Source organism: Bos indicus x Bos taurus, chromosome 15, assembly GCF_003369695.1.
Source record: "Bos indicus x Bos taurus breed Angus x Brahman F1 hybrid chromosome 15, Bos_hybrid_MaternalHap_v2.0, whole genome shotgun sequence".
Taxonomy (NCBI): Eukaryota; Metazoa; Chordata; class Mammalia; order Artiodactyla; family Bovidae; genus Bos; species Bos indicus x Bos taurus.
The window spans coordinates 55,216,242-55,233,318 of NC_040090.1; the positions used below are offsets into that span (position 1 = coordinate 55,216,242).

Genomic DNA, 17,077 nt, shown 5'->3' on the forward strand with positions numbered 1-17,077 from the left:
ACTGTGCAGATACAAGGGACAAAATCACATTTACCTAGGGCCTCCAGTCTGTCAGCTTTTTTGGAATTTAAAGAAAGCCTGTGTGTTAGGTAGTGGCCTCACTTAAGACCGGCATTGGTAAATAAATGGCTACAGAGCTATTGAGTGGCAGCGTTGGGATTTGAAAAGGTGGCAATGGAAACAGAAGAGGCATTAGTACAGGATTATGTGTGGTGCTGATGTGGGAAGATTTCTTAGAGGAAGGGATCCTTGGGTTGATATACAATGGAATAGCTATGTACTATAGAGCTGAACTTTGCGGTTATTATGACTGGAAGAAAAGATACACGTAGGGATGTGACCTTCGATGAAGAAAATAGAATAAGTAATTACCCGGGGAAGCGTAAATAGAAGTAAAACTCTGATTGATGGAATAGTTAGAGGTGAAATGAAAAATTAGAGTGCTCTCAAGGAGTCAGGACAGTGCTTCAGCAAAGGAGTGATTCAGTTGCCTAGTACTCTAGAGTGAAGTAAGCCAGAAGGAAAAACACCAATACAGTATACTAACGCATATATATGGAATTTAGAAAGATGGTAACAATAACCCGGTGTACGAGACAGCAAAAGAGACACTGATGTATAGAACAGTCTTATGGACTCTGTGGGAGAGGGAGAGGGTGGGAAGATTTGGGAGAATGGCATAGAAACATGTAAAATATCATGTAAGAAACGAGTTGCCAGTCCAGGTTCGATGCACGATACTGGATGCTTGGGGCTAGTGCACTGGGACTACCCAGAGGGATGGTATGGGGAGGGAGGAGGGAGGAGGGTTCAGGATGGGGAACATATGTATACCTGTGGCGGATTCATTTTGATATTTGGCAAAACTAATACAATTATGTAAAGTTTAAAAATAAAATAAAATACAAAAAAAAAAATTAACGTAGGTATATAGAAACATTAACTAGAGCAGGTTCAAACAATTAGGATAGAAGCCAGAGTGAATGAGTGAAGAAATATGGCTATAAAGGGATAATGGTCAGAAAACCAAATATGAGTGATAGGAAAATCAATGGAGATTGAAGATGGAGAAGTGGGATTGAGAAGATTCTGAATGAGACCGAAGTAAAGTTGGAGTGATTAGCCTTGGAATCTTGGGACCTTTTCCACAGATGGGATGATGAAGTTTGAAAGTGGAAATTCTGCAGGCTATGAAGTAGAAGGCAAGGTCACCCGAGTGTGAAGGGCAAGGGGGAGGGTGGGAGAAAATTTAAGAGGTTGAAATTTGGACTAGCTGTTGAAGTTAAGGACACACAGAAGGGTCGTTAGGGAACATTAGTGACAAGTCTTCGGTTGTACCACTCTAAAGATGGTGTTATTTATCTCCAACAGTAGTCTGGCTGGGATACTGGAGCAGAGGGGAATGCTTGGGTTAATCTGGGCTGAGGTTTTGCATAGCAGGGGTACCGAAACAAGGGGCAAGAAAATGGAACTTGATAATGAATGATTAGAATGAAGGACCTGGGGGACTTCCCTGGTAGTCCAGTGGTTAAGACTCTGAGCTTCCAATGCAAGGGGCAAGGGTTCAATCCCTGGTTAGCAAACCGAGATTCCACATGCTGCAGTGTGGCCAAGGCAAAAAAAAAAAAAAAAGACCTGGGCTTTAGGCCAGATGAAAAAAAGTGAAGCCAAAAGTGATCTGCTTAGGAAAAAACATGCCCCGAGACTCATCTGAAGATAACTCCAGGGTCTCGAGGCCTGGTAAGTCAGGTTAGGTCAGGCAGGCCAGACATTTGTTACCACTTTTTAAAAAAAGTAATGTTGAGAGCCCTGTAAATTTTCAGAGGGATTTCTGAAACTGCTCCTAGATTTTTAATACTGTAATAAAGGAAATGATAACAGAGGTTTTAAGTCAGATGTTCATTTATTAAATACAAGCTTTGAACAAACACCCCCAGGCAAGTTTGACAAGAAGTAACCTTCCTGGAATGTTTCAAAATAGTTACGTTGATCAAGTTTTATTTCAATCAATCTTTTTGTCATTTTGTTCATTTTCTTTGTTTCCAGGTTCTTTTTCCTGTTTACCAGTTAGAGCATGTGCATTATTTCCTCACATGACATCAACAGTGCAGCATCAGCCTCTGGCTTGTAAAGGCACCCAGTAGACTTATGCTCTGTGCAATGGCTGCTTAGCAACCAGCATCAAATAAAGTAATGAAGCTTTTGTAGAGTGTGATACCAAATAGCAACTGGCACCTTCACCTGCACCATTAAAAAAAAAAAACCTTTGAAGTTTCTTTCGGTTTTCACATATCCATTAAAAACTATATTAAAAACAAACAAATCCAGATTGCTTGATAAAGCCTACTTAAATAATTTTCCAAGTTTAGTATTACCCTCTTAGTAAGCAATACTAGAGCTGATTAAAGAGTCTTCATTTTTCTATCATACTCTAGCAAAGTCAACACATAAAGCTAGGTACGTCAGAAAGTCTGCTCTAATAGATTTAGAGCTTGCTTCTGAGTTCTAGATACCACCACCCCTCTTTAAGCTTCCAAGTGTCCATATGCACCATGTACCAAGATGAGAATGTTTTAGTCTCATTTTTGCGATGTTCTTGAATCATGTCAAGGAAAGGAAAAAGGCACAGAGGACACTCGGTTTCCTTACCCACAGTGGCCTTAAGCTATGCACTTGCCTTTGGGATGAGTTTAAAGATATTCAGCAGCATTCATGGTGCCACAGCCACTCATAAAAAGTTTCAGGAAAAGAGCTTTAAAAAAAATTGCCAGAAAAGACTTACAATCTGAAGACTTAATACACAAGTGGAATACAGACACAGATACAAGAGGCAGCATTAGGTTGTTAACTAGAAAGCTGCTGGGAACAGCTGCCTTCTGAGGTTTTGTGCCCGTTTTTTCCTTCCTTTCTCCTATAAAACTCTGGTCTTTTCCTCACTTCTTTTAAAAGTAAAAATATCCTATTTGATTGGGTTTAGAAGATAAATGCAAGTAGACTGAAGCTTATTTTATACAGTTCATTCTCAGAGAAGTAGAAGATAATAAATAGGAAATGAAGCTCATTTTCAGAAAATAAACAAATCCTGTCAACCTGTGCCTTAGAGGCCCAGGGAACACACTGATTTAGTAGCATACGTTCTAGTATTTGTGAGAGTCCTGGACTGCCTTTTTCAGTTATAAGCACAGTTGACAGGCAACATCTATTTTTTATCTAGTGTGGGATGCCCTCTAACTTCAGAGTTTCCTGCTGGAACCATCAAAAACACATCAAGGACTGCTTGTAACAACTTGTATTGGATTACCATAAAACTACCGTCTTATTTGAAAGAGGCTATGGTTAACAATAATGTCCTTGAAGTGAAGCAATGACCTCTACTTCTAGATCATATCACTCTTGTTAGTTGTATTTTCGGGTTTAGAGGGATACTGGTATAGACAGTCCATAGGGGAATGAGACTTACTCGGCATGTTAAGCTGCACGATTTAGTAGGGAGCTCAAGCTCAACTTGTAAAGTGAGGGGCCCATCCACCTGCTAAATAACTATTTAGGGCTAAGTGGATATTTAAAATGGCTTGTGGACACGGTTGTGCTCAAATTCCTATTCTGTTAATTGATGACCTAAGGCTGAGTTAGAAGCAGCTCTTATCAGGTCATAAGTCCAAACGAACATGAACTATATACATTTTACAGTCTCAGAATTCTGTCTAGAGTAAATGTTAGTAAACACGGCCACATACTGCATACATCTTACCACGGAAGAGACAATATAAAGTGGTTCTCTGTATTACACTAGGCCAATACAAAAAAGTACATGGTGTGTGTGTGTATATATATATACACACAGATACACTGCTGATATTAGTGTCTTGAAATGACATGTCTCATTGGTTACAATATTTGTTGCCTAGCTTTTCTACACAAGCCTGGTCCTTGATTTCCAGTAAATAAAAAGGGCCCCAACAGCCTTCTTTTTTCACCTTGGAGTTTTCTGAATAAAGTGTCAAAACTGCAAATTTGTTCTACCAATCCTCCTAAAAATATCATAGGGCTAAGTTTCCTGTGTAATGACAACTCCACGGAGGAGTGTTTGCCCTCCAAGGCATCTCTGAGTTAGAAGAGAACACAAAACTGAGAGCTACCCACCGAAGTTGCATAAGATTCCTATTTTCATCTCATCTGTCATCTTATTAAAAAAATCTACTCAAACATCAAGGTATCTGCTTTTATATAAAAAGTTATTCTGTAACAGTGTAGAGCTGTAACAAGGAAAGGGGCTGAAGTCTGGGTCATGAAGACTAGTAAGTACCTTGATAACACAGGACTTTCTGATACCAGCTGTCACTGAAATATGTGATATCATATACTTAAAAGCAGTGCTCACCAAAGATGTTTGAGCAGTTCTTGGAGAAGAAATAGTAAGGAGGCGGGAGGTTTTAATAGCTGAAGTTAATATAATTTAAGGAAGGAAAAGGGAGAAGGAACAGGAAGAGATAACAAAAGGTAAAAATTAGTGATTTCTAAATGTGGTGATGCTATAAGAAGTATAATTTCCTGTAAGCTAGGTGCATTGTAAAGTTCTTAGGAATTTTAATTATCATAATTTGAGCAAGAGCAGTTCTCTAATTCAGTAAAGGGGAAAAAAAGTAAAAAATAAAAGTCAAGAAAAAGGAAAGGAAGAGAACCAGAAAGAGAGAAACCACAACTGTTTATCTACACTCTGGGGTTGGTTTTTGGTTTGCTTAGGTCATAGTATTTATTCAAGTTGCTCCTTCTGTTGTTGTTTCCTCTCTGCGAGCCACCGTTGGATTTTTTCTTTTAGTTCTGTGTTTGGCCGGATCTGGTCCATGGTGAGGGGACTACGGTTAAAGGGATCTGTTTGGTCACTGGGACAAAGAGAAAAAAGGAGACGGGGTTATTTCTGTAAGTTCTCACATCCTCAGCCAAAAACAGAACACCTGGGCATCTCACCCTCAGACTGAAGCTAGAGGGTATTACTCTGATTCTGAATCAAGTGCCAGCTTGAGGTTAGAAAGAATGAGATAAGAGAGAGAGTGATTCGGAAGAGGTTTCTTTGCAGATTATTTACTTACTTTGTCTCTGATTCTGAATCAAGTGCCAGCTTGAGGTTAGAAAGAATGGGATAAGAGAGAGAGTGATTCGGAAGAGGTTTCTTTGCAGATTATTTACTTACTTTGTCTCTCTGCTTAACAAACATTATCTCAACAATGCTCTTCAGATGGGGGGGGTGTGTGTGTGTGTGTGTGGGGCGGGGTGTGTGTGTGTGGGGGGGGGGGCGGGGTGTGTGTGTGGGGGGGGGGCGGGGTGTGTGTGGGTGTGTGTGTGTGTGTTAGCTGCTCAGTTGTGTCTGACTTTTGTGACCCCATGAACTGTAGCTTGCCAGGCTCCTCTGTCCATGGAATTCTCCAGGCAAGAGTACTGGAGTGGGTAGCCATTCCCTTCTCCAAGGGATCTTCCTGACCCAGGGATGGAACCTGTGGCTCCTGCATTGTAGGCAGATGCTTTACCATCTGAGCCACCAGGGAAGCCTCACTCTTCAGATGGTATTTGATTCCATTTCCCTAAGACAGAGACCCTGTACAATCATGTCAGCATAAAGAGCTGTTAGGAGTTTTAGTGACAGACTCCTGAAACAGTATAAGACGTTAAAGGATAAAGCTTTGTAGACTGACACTTGATTTAGTTAACCAACTACTCTTCAACTAATGCAGATTATGGCTTCCTCCCAGGTAAGATGATTTATAACATATTTTAAAGGCTAATATATCTTCTTTCTGTATTCTGAAGCCACAATAAAAATATAAATTCTCAGTGACACTTTGGAAAAGACATACTGCCCAGCACAGCATCATGCATATAGTGAGTGCTTAATCACAAACCATCAAGCAAAACATCCTTTTTTCCAATATTTAAAAAATATTATTTCCCTAGATCTGGTCAGCTTATATAACTTCATTTTAAATAGGCAGAGTCTCCCAGGACCCATTTCTATCTAATGTTGTACTTAGAGAAGGTAGGCTGAGGAAAACTTGAAGTCACCATGGCTGAGTCTAACAGCTGGAGCAGAATGTCGGTACTCCCATATGATGAGTGTAAAACCTGAATTAAAAACAAAAAAACCCAAATAACTTGTCTTTTATATTTTTACAACTAAAATTGAAAGTGAAGGTTGCTCAGTCGTGCCTGACTCTTTGCGATCCCATGGACTATACAGTCTATGGAATTCTCCAGGCCAGAATACTGGAGTGGGTAGCCTTTCCCTTTTCCAGGGGATCTTCCCAATCCAGGGATTGAACCCAGGTCTCCCACACTGCAGGTGGATTCTTTACTAGCTGAGCCACAATTTCCAATCAACTTATACTCCAGGTTGACATATTTTCTAATAAATATTGATAGGAATCATTTCCTTGAGGAAGAAGAGGTAAGGTTAGCGCCAGCATTTCTTAACAGAGTGTCTTATATTGGATGTTGACATCCTTAACACTCAAGTGATATACTTCCACCAAAATGCCTCCTCCACACAGCACGTTAATAAACGAACAATCTGGGGTACCTACTGGGTGCACAGTACTGCAGTGGGAGAAAAAGATGACAGCAGATAAAGGTACATGTGTACTCCTGAGGCTGCTTCTGGGGGCTGGCTCACCTGAGCAAATGTCTGGCAATGGTGGATCTGTCCACAGTCACTCTGGAGGACGGCAGCACCACAGGGTCAGACATCAGTGTGCTCATGATGGGGTCCAGGAACTCATCGCAGGCATCAGCATAGGTCTCCTCTTCCTGCTGTTGGAGGTCTGCTAGGGACTGAGCGTAAGAACCAGCCAGTTAGGGGGAATTAACAGAAGCAGCTGAGTTCAAAATGCTCTGTGACGATTCCCTAGTCTTAAGGGGTCATTAATAACCCTGTACAGAGATAGGAATAATTTTTAGCTTTATGGTCTAAACAAGCCAAGATGGATATTACAGGAGCAAATTTAACATTTAGCCCCAACTCTGAGTCTTCAGTCAGTTTGGCTCAGCTGCTAGTGGTCATGACTGGAAATGAGTTTAAGTGTTAACAGGGAACAAAACAAAACAAAACACCACAGACGACATCCATACTTCCGACAACAGCTCTGTTGTAAGGGGATGCGAGGTTGCCGGGGTTCTTATTTGCATAATTACAGAGCCATTCATGCAGTCTGTGTATGAAAAGCAGTTTCCGGTTTTAGGTACAAACAGGTATAGGAATTTAAAAGTGCCTTCAGCATTTGATTCCTTCATGACTCTAGCTCCTCAGGGATCCATCTACCTAAACTCTAGGCAAAGATGAAGCCCAATTCAATAAAAAAGTAACTCAATGAAGGGAAGACTGTTATCAATTAGGAAGGTTTTCCATTAGACTCTGCCATAATTTTTCCTTTTTCATAATTGTTAATGAAGCTGCTCCCACCAAAAGAATTAGCTGAGTACAATATAGTATTTTAATCTTTAAAATGTATGGCTATTCCTATATAAGCCATTTACAGAGAACAGAGAAAAATCAATAAAAATCAATGACCCAAAAAAAAAAAAAAAAAAAAAATCAATGACCAGAAGCTACCAATCTTGAATTCTATTCTAAAAAGTTCTGCATTAATATCACAGATTTTCAAATCTATTGGTAACCTTGTACAGAGAAGTTTTCATAAAAACAACCTATTAAAAATCTGTTAATTCTTTTCTTTTAGCAGAAGCTTATTTTTCTGTGCTCACCTTCATATTGAAAAGAATATTACTATTAAAGAATATGGTCGTTTTACTTATCGACTGGCCAGGAGGATTCATTCATTTATATTTTCTCAACACAATGCTCTTTCCCCCCATAAAGTTGGGTAAAAAAGCAAAACAGCTGAGATGACAACATGATTTTTATTGAACATGTTAATAAGCAAATTATCCTCCTCACCTTGATTCTCTCTGCTAAGTTGCTGAAAGCCACAATCATATTCCCAGGCTTATTTATTTTCTTCAGGACTCGGACTGTCTGTGCAAAGAGAGTTGGGGAATAGGAACGGCCATCCTTGGGCACAGTGGCACAGAAATTCTCCTCATCCCTGGAAGGTCAGAATCAGAAAGAAACTAAGCATCAGAGGGTAGATCAAAGAGGGCAATAACGGAGGGCTTGAGGAACAGAGTTCCCCATTACTTAGGTATCATGAATGTTCTTTTGTTATAGAATGACCTCTTCTAATTTTTAGGAAAGAAGTCTTATTAAGTACCCGGTGACCATAAAAATATACTGGTTTAAAAAAAAAGGAAAAAAAAAGTACTGCTTTTCCAAACAATGAAACAATTAGTAAAGTTTATCTTTGAACAGATCAAGGCAGAATACTGGAAATTCTAAATAACATCCCACAGGTCATACGAAATCTCATGATTTAAAACTGCAGAAGACTACTTCGTCAGCCAACTAGAAACAAATCTTTTCTACTTCCACATAATTACCAGCTAGTTATTTCATTTTATTAGCAAAACCCCCAGTTAAAACATGAGCAAACCCTCTGGCCTGCCCCATTTATATCTCAGGTACCCAAGATTTAAGTAGATGGTGCAGATATCTGAAACGAGCTGCTGGGGTTTGAAGTCAAATTCACTGAAATCCTTGACTTTTAAGGCCCCCATCTTGGGGCCAACCAGGTGCTGCAGGAAGTAGTTCAGCATGGAGATGATGCGCTCGGCCAGGAAAGGATGCACAAAGAGGGACTTGATCTCTGGAAAAAAAGCCAAAGCCTGTGAAAACCCAATCCACTAGAAATCTTCAATTTACTGTGTCCTAGAGTTTTACTCGGAGAAGGCAATGGCACCCCACTCCAGTACTTTTGCCTGGAAAATCCCATGGATGGAGGAGCCTGGTAGGCTGCAGTCCATGGGGTCGCTAAGAGTCAGACACGACTGAGCGACTTCACTTTCACTTTTCACTTTCATGCATTGGAGAAGGAAATGGCAACCCACTCCAGTGTTCTTGCCTGGAGAATCCCAGGGACGGGGGAGCCTGGTGGCTGCCGTCTATGGGGTCGCACAGAGTTGGACACGACTGAAAGTGACTTAGCATAGCATGGCAGAGAGTTTTACTTAGAGACCTCTGGGGACTGCTTTTTTTGAAATACATTTTCACTGCAGTAATATTAGAAAATATTAGATAAGCAAAGCAAACAAAATACAAAAACAACCACTCAGAGTAAACACTAGTTACATTTTGCTAATATGTCCTAGCTTTTCTGTCCATATTTACACACACATACATTTTTAAAACAAAGTGATTATCATATTATATATACTTTTTTCATTAACAGTATCATAAATATCTTTCATTTATAGGTTCCTGTGCTGTCCAACATGGCAGCCACGAGCCACATGTGGCTATTTAAATTAACCAAAACTAAGTAGAACACTCCAGTTTCTCAGGTACACTAGCCACATAGCAAGTGTTCAATGGTCACGTGTGGCCAGTAGCGGTAGTATTGGACAGTATAGATTTACACATTTCTATCACGTAAAGTCGGCTTCCCAGGTGGCTCAGTGGAAAAGAATCTGCCTCCTAAGCAGGAGAGGTGAGTTTGATCCCTGGGTTGGGAAGATCCCCTGGAAAAGGAAATGGCAACCCACTCTAGTATTCTTGGCTGGGAAATTCCATGGACAGAGGAGCCTTGTTGGCTACATTGGCGGTAAAGAGTTGGACATGATACAGCAAATAAACAACAATCATATAAGGTACTATACGACAGTGATGATTTATACCCTTAATGGCACCCCACTCCAGTACTCTTGCCTGGAAAATCCCATGGACGGAGGAGCCTGGTAGGCTGCAGTCCATGGGGTCGAGAAGGGTCGGACATGACTGAGCGACTTCACTTTCACTTTTCACTTTCATGTATTGGAGAAGGAAATGGCAACCCACTCCAGTCTTCTTGCCTGGAGAATCCCAGGGACGGGGGAGCCTGGTGGGCTGCCGTCTATGGGGTTGCACAGAGCGGACACAACTGAAGCGACTTAGCAGCAGCAGCAGCAGCAGCAACCACCAATATGATTGCACCATGAATTATTTATTTACTCTATCTCTGTTGCTGGATATTATGATTGTTTTAAATATTTTCCTGTTAAAAGTATTATACTAATTAATGAACTTCAGTGTGTATACATACACCTTTTAGACTTATTATATCCTATAACAAATTTATAAGAAACTGACTGCTAGGTCACTAATTCCAAAATAATTACATACATGCCAAGTGCAACAAGCCAAGTAGAGTACAGCTTGTTTAGTATTGCTGGTTCTTAATTTTTCCATTTTAGTCATTATATATTGACTCTACTACTGGTGAGAGTTTAGTTCATATTCTTGTCCCTCTTCTCCTAATATAAATTTCCCTAATATATAAACAGATCTTTGGAGAAATAATTTAATTTTTCATTAAGAGCGTGAAGATATCACTTACAACAGAGCCACACAGTATTCTAAAAATTATATAAAGTAATAATTATATATATATATACACATATATACATACATACCTTTTTTTTGCTGATATAGCAAGATAATTGGAAAGGGGTGCATGGGTGGAGAGCAGGAGGGTAAGGGAACCCAGGACGACTGCTCTGCCATGTGGCTCACAGTCTCAGGTTTTATGGTGATGAGATTAGTTCCTGGGTTTTCTCTGGCCCATCATTCTGACTCAGGGTCCTTCCTGGTGGCACATGCATTGCTTAGCCAAGATGGATGCCAGGGAGAAGGATTCTTGGAGGGGGTAGGGCACGTGGCATCTCCTTTTGACCTTTCTCAAATTCTTCCGGTTGGTGGTAGTTTAGTTCCATGCTCCTTACCAGGACCTCCTGTCATAAAATAACTCACGCTAATTGCTACTATGGTGCCTGGCCAGGGTAGGCAGTTTCAGTCAATGTGTTTCCCCTAACAACTCCCAACTCAGAGACTTCATACTCAAGATACTTCTTGGGAATTGGGGTAGAGGCCTCTTTGTTCTGTAACTTGTTTCAGCGGACAGTGCTGCTGCTGCTAAGTCGCTGGGGTTGTGCCTGACTCTGTGCAACCCCATAGACTGCAGCCCACCAGGCTCCTCTGTCCCTGGGATTCCCCAGGCAAGAATACTGGAGTGGGTTGCCATTTCCTTCTCCAAGGCAGGCATGCATGCTGAGCCGCTTCAGTCATGTCCAACTGTGCAAGCCTATGGACAGCAGCCCACCAGGCTCCTCTGTCCACAGGATTCTCTAGGCAAGAATATTGGAGTGGGTTGCCATTTCCTCTCTAGTGAGCTGAGTGGGTATACTTTTAATAAAAATTTTAATCATTTTTTTGCTTACTTTCAGAGTACCTATCATTAAATCTTTCTAAATTCTCCACCAGAAATGCAGAATTCTAAAAAACAGTTTTTAGAGATGTTTTTTGGAAGTTTCCATTCATCACTCCAATCTGGACTCCAATTTTATAGGCCTATAGTGTGGTGGTCACACAAGCTACCTCCACCATCAGCCTGGGAACTTCCTTTGCATCTCTCTTATGGGATTCCACTTTCCTCCTTCATTTTGATGGAGTATGTTTATCTCTCTGTAGCTTCTCAAGAAAGGGTACACTGGAAGTAAATTTGATATCATCACCTCTGAAAATTTCCTTACATTTACCCTCAAACAGGATTGACGGTTTGGCTGGCTATAGAATTCTAGGCTGAAAAGATAGTTTTCCATCAGAACTGTGTTACAGCTTCAAATGTCACTGTTGTGATATTCGAAGACATTTTGACGCTTAAACCATTGCACATTACCTGATTTTTCTTGGGGACCTTTTATTTTTTTTCTAATTTTATTTTTAAACTTTACATAATTGTATTAGTTTTGCCAAATATCAAAATGAATCCGCCACAGGTATACATGTGTTCCCCATCCTGAACCCTCCTCCCTCCTTCCTCCCCATACCATCCCTCTGGGTCGTCCCAGTGCACTAGCCCCAAGCATCCAGTATCATGCATTGAACTTGGACTGGCAACTCGTTTCTTACATGATATTTTACATGTTTCTATGCCATTCTCCCAAATCTTCCCACCCTCTCCCTCTCCCAGAGTCCGTAAGACTGTTCTATACATCAGTGTCTCTTTTGCTGTCTCGTACACCGGGTTATTGTTACCATCTTTCTAAATTCCATATATATGCGTTAGTATACTGTATTGGTGTTTTTCCTTCTGGCTTACTTCACTCTGTATAATAGGCTCCAGTTTCATCCACCTCATTAGAACTGATTCAAATGTATTCTTTTTAATGGCTGAGTAATACTCCATTGTGTATATGTACCACAGCTTTCTTATCCATTCATCTGCTAATGGACATCTAGGTTGCTTCCATGTCCTGGCTATTATAAACAGTGCTGCGATGAACATTGGGGTACACGTGTCTCTTTCCCTTCTGGTTTCCTCAGTGTGTATGCCCAGCAGTGGGATTGCTGGATCATAAGGCAATTCTATTTCCAGTTTTTTAAGGAATCTCCACACTGTTCTCCATAGTGGCTGTACTAGTTTGCATTCCCACCAACAGTGTAAGAGGGTTCCCTTTTCTCCACACCCTCTCCAGCATTTATTGCTTGTAGACTTTTGGATCACAGCCATTCTGACTGGTGTGAAATGGTACCTCATAGTGGTTTTGATTTGCATTTCTCTGATAATGAGTGATGTTGAGCATCTTTTCATGTGTTTGTTAGCCATCTGTATGTCTTCTTTGGAGAAATGTCTATTTAGTTCTTTGACCCATTTTTTGATTGGGTCGTTTATTTTTCTGGAGTTGAGCTGTAGGAGTTGCTTGTATATTTTTGAGATTAGTTGTTTGTTGGTTGTTTCATTTGCTATTATTTTCTCCCATTCTGAAGGCTGTCTTTTCACCTTGCTAATAGTTTCCTTTGATGTGCAGAAGCTTTTAAGGTTAATTAGGTCCCATTTGTTTATTTTTGCTTTTATTTCCATCTTGGGGACCTTTTAAAATCTCCTCTTTACCCTGATTTTCTAAAATACCTCAATGATATACCTTAGTGTGGGGGTCTTGAAGATTCCCTGTGTTGGGCACTTGGGGGCTCCTTTTGATTTAGAACCTCTTAGTTTTGGGGAATTTGGAGGGTATCATTTCTTCGCTCCCTTTCATTTTTCTCTTTTGAGACTTTCTAGATTGATATTTTCTTCTCTTCTAATTTCCACCTTTTTTTTTTTTTTCTGTTCTGCTTTTGTTGAAGAGTTCCTTGAATTTATTTTCTAACTGTCCTACTGACTTTTCAAAATTTCTGAAGTTGTATTTTTTCAACTTGTTCCTTGGATAATCTCTGGTACTGCCTCTTTGTTCTTGTCTTAGGTATGCTGTATCTTCTTTCATCCCTCTGAGACTTATAAAGATATCTGAAGGCGTTTTCAGCTATTATTTGTGTTAAGAGGATTTTCTCAAATGCCTGGTGATCCCTAGTTGTCATTTCATGTGTGTGTGTGTGTGCTTAGTCACTCAGTTGTGTCTAACTCTGACCTCATGGATTGTAGCCCGCCAGGCTCCTCTGTCCACAATTTTCCAGACAAGAATACCGGAGTGGGATTCTCCAGGGGATATTCCCAACGCAGGTCTCCTGCATTGCAGGGAGATTCTTTACCATCAGAGCCACTAGGGATGCCCCCATTTCATATATAACCAATATAAATTATTAATGGAAGTTTTTACTTTTAGATACAAAGTTTTGCAGTGTGTATTTTCTACTTACAGCACATCTCATTTCTGACTAGCTGCAGTTTAAATGCTTGACAGACTCATGTTGTGAGTGGCTACTGAACTGGACAGTGGAGCTACAGAGGGAGTGGAGATAAATGTCTCTGATCTACCACATTTAACAAGAGTTCAAGGATATTTTTTCAAGTTAACACAAACATCCCCAGATATATTTATATGGCTATGTTGTCCTCAAGAAAAATGACACTAACGTGCTTTCTGGCGGCTGTGTGAGGGTGACCATTTCCTCATTTCCATGTCAACAATGGGCAACATTCTTTCTGAAGCTTCTCTAGTGATTCACTTCCTCTCAGACTGTGGAGGAGGATACGGTCACCAGAGCCTCAGTGGGGCTGATCCCTCAACTGAAGCAGATCTTAACCACTGCATTTTTGGGGAAAGCAGTGTGTTGTGTCTTTACCTGATGTCAGAAACGCAAGGGTACCGATTGTTTCATTGGACATGATGTTATGGAAACGTGCTAACTGTCCAAACATCTGTAGGCCTGCCTCCTTCTCTCGGCGGGCTTCTGGAGTCAGATTGTCCCATTCACCTCGGTCCTTCTCAATTTGCTGAATCTTTATCTTGCTCAGATACTACAGAAAGCAGAGGTGGAATGGATCAGAGGACAAAGCGTATTGAAAGGAAGATGATATTTAAGAGGTCCTATTTAAAATCTAGTCCACTAAGCTGGGAAAACCAAGGACTACAGAAGAGACAGGAGACTATTAAGTTTAAAAAGAAATTGTGGAGAGATTTCCCTGGTGGTCCATTGTTTAAGGTTCTGTGCTTCCATGGGTTCCTGGTTTGGAAACTAAGATCCTACATGCCGCATGGCACAGCCTTTAAAAATTTTTTTAAAAAAGAAACTGTGGAAACATTGTTTCAGTCTGGGGAGAGTAATGGGTTATTCCCCTGGAAATATTATAGTCTATGAAACAGAAAGGAGGATAAACAGTATATGAAACATTGATAAAAGCAAACAGGCTACAGGGAAAAAAGGTTGACCCCGTCCTGAAAGAAGGAAAACAAAACCACCCCCCAAAACTGCTTATGAAAAAACAAAGCTCATCAAATATGCAAGATGTCTGGAAGGAGAACCATAAATATTTAAAACCCTCTACTTCTCATCACTCTTGCTGTTGCAGCAAGCATGTTATGCTTATAGTCCCATGGAGATGCCATCTGTGTCATCTGTTCTGTTATATAGCTTTTGCTGAGAAAGGTCTATTTATTACAGGACTTGTTTTCTAAGGCAACAGATCTAAAAATCTTCAAGTATGGGATTATGATCAAAGCAGAAGCATTTTTTCACAATTTAAATACAAGTTACTGGGAGACCGCTAATCAACACGAGGCCAGTGTGGGCTATCCGACAGGCTACCCTCATGACTTACCTGCTCTGTCTCCCTCTGGGTCACTGCCCTGTCTTACACCTGTTGCAGATAAAGGGAATTTTTATAGGAGCAAGTAGCAGCTCCACAAGAGATGGTTAAGCTGAAGGAGCTGAGTGGCCTCTGGTGTATATAGTAAAACTCATGTTTCAGATAGAGCTAAAGATTTGGGAAGCAGTGTACAAACGAAAAATACTGATGATTTGGAGTCTCTATGTGAAAAAAATTACCCAAACCAGAGACTTTTTTCAAATAGTGGCATAAAAGTCAGAGTCTTTTAGGAAAGAGGGGTAAGGATCATTGCTTTAGTTGGTCACTGTTACCAATGTCTTGCAATGGAAGAAAGCTGAAAGTCACTAACTGAATGAAGATTCTCTGATTTCTTTCTGTAGTGCTGGACTGATTAGTTGGGCCAGTCTGGCCTTTTTTCACACTTTCTTTTCCACTCTGCCAAAATCTCATCCTAGCTCGTAAGGCTTCGATGACCCTTGATCTTGGTCTCTAATGGAAGAATATCTATCAAATTAAAATGGCAAGGTTGGCAGTAATTACTACTTTCAAAATTTTGGTGTCCAAGACAGGTGCTTGGGGCATGAGGATTGCTCTGTTATGACTAAGAGGTAAAAAGTATGTATGATGGTATAAGAGCAGTTAAATCTGTTTGTTTTACCTGTATGGCTTCATCCAGAAGGAAGATGGCATCATTCATTAGCAGGTTAAGAAAGCGGAGGAAGAGCGGGGGATTCATGGCTTCTAAATTCTTAGAGGCATAGTCAGCCAAATCCTGTAAGACCCAGCCCAAGAGAAAACCAGTTTAGTCTTGAATCACAGCCCACTGGGGCTTATCTGCAGCGAAGATAACTCAGTTTTGGTTTCAACAAAAACACTCTCACCTTAATGCTCTCTCGATAGGTATCTGTTCCCCACATGTACTTGAGGATGGGATACATGGGGCGGCGGTAATTAAACTTCTGCTCAAACTGATGGGGGTCTCCTGGAGTAAGGTAGAGCAAAACATCAGCAAAGCCAGTGCCATTAGAGAAAGAATACGAGCTTATGTCTATGTGCGGACAGATGGATATCAATCCTGTCTAACTCTTTGCGACCCCACATACTGTAGCCCACCAGGCTCTTCTGTCCATAGGATTTCCCAGGCAAGAAAGATGGAGTGGGTTGACATTTCCTCTCTCCAACGGATCTTCCTGACCCAGGGACTGAACCTGTGTCTCCTGCACTGGCAGGTGGATTCTTTATCTCTGAGCCACTGGGGGAGCACTATGTCTATGTGTAGCCATTTTTAGAAAATTCTGAATGTGTTAAGGATCCTGGTAAAGCCAGTCCTGGGAGTTTATAAAGATCTAGAGTTGTAGCCAAGTGTTTACTTATTTCCTTATCGACAGAACAAGAGGGAGACAGATATAAAGGATACAGACCTCAGAAAAGGATGAGGACTGAGCTGCAAAATAAAAGCCAAGGGAAACAAATGCTTTCACATCCAAACATAGAGTGCTTATCTGACTCGGAATGAGGCCTCTGAGCTAGCCATTGTGGCAGTGACAGCCACGTGCAGCATGGGCCACTAAGTAATCCCCACATTCTTCATGGATAACATCCCAGCTCTGGGGCCAACTGGGTCCTGATTACTCTGAAAAATCAGGCCAGGAGCTGAAAATCTGAGGCTTGTACAGCTTTTGACATGCCAAAGGTACCACTAGAGCTCTACAGGCTGGGTCATAATAATAAAGGAGGAGTGTGGGATTTGGAGTCAGAAGACTTCGGTTTTCCTTCTGGGTCCACTTAATGCAAGTCTCTTAAATCTTTTTCAACTTCTATTTTCTCAGAAAATAAAAGTTATTATAATTCACCCTCGGGATTTCCCTGGTGGCCCACTGCTAAGACTCTGCATT

At 40.8% G+C, this 17,077-nt stretch overlaps 1 protein-coding gene across 3 annotated transcripts in view; it reads right to left on the bottom strand.

Annotated features, from left to right (window-relative positions):
• Positions 1 to 1,884: 1,884 nt before the first annotated feature.
• The window catches only part of UBE4A (ubiquitination factor E4A), a 42,769-nt gene continuing 27,576 nt past the window's right edge, over positions 1,885 to 17,077 (bottom strand). Inside the window, exons 14-21 of one of the 3 annotated variants that reach the window (XM_027563599.1) lie at positions 16,064 to 16,164; positions 15,841 to 15,954; positions 14,198 to 14,372; positions 8,570 to 8,750; positions 7,946 to 8,093; positions 6,665 to 6,822; positions 6,058 to 6,117; positions 4,689 to 4,883 (exon numbers count right to left, since the gene is read on the bottom strand). In XM_027563599.1, coding sequence (XP_027419400.1) covers positions 6,069 to 6,117; positions 6,665 to 6,822; positions 7,946 to 8,093; positions 8,570 to 8,750; positions 14,198 to 14,372; positions 15,841 to 15,954; positions 16,064 to 16,164 — 926 coding nt within the window. In that variant the 3' untranslated portion in view covers positions 4,689 to 4,883; positions 6,058 to 6,068. Of the gene's footprint in view, positions 4,884 to 6,057; positions 6,118 to 6,664; positions 6,823 to 7,945; positions 8,094 to 8,569; positions 8,751 to 14,197; positions 14,373 to 15,840; positions 15,955 to 16,063; positions 16,165 to 17,077 lie in introns of all 3 variants that reach the window. The other 2 variants (XM_027563597.1, XM_027563598.1) reach the window with 2 other exon arrangements.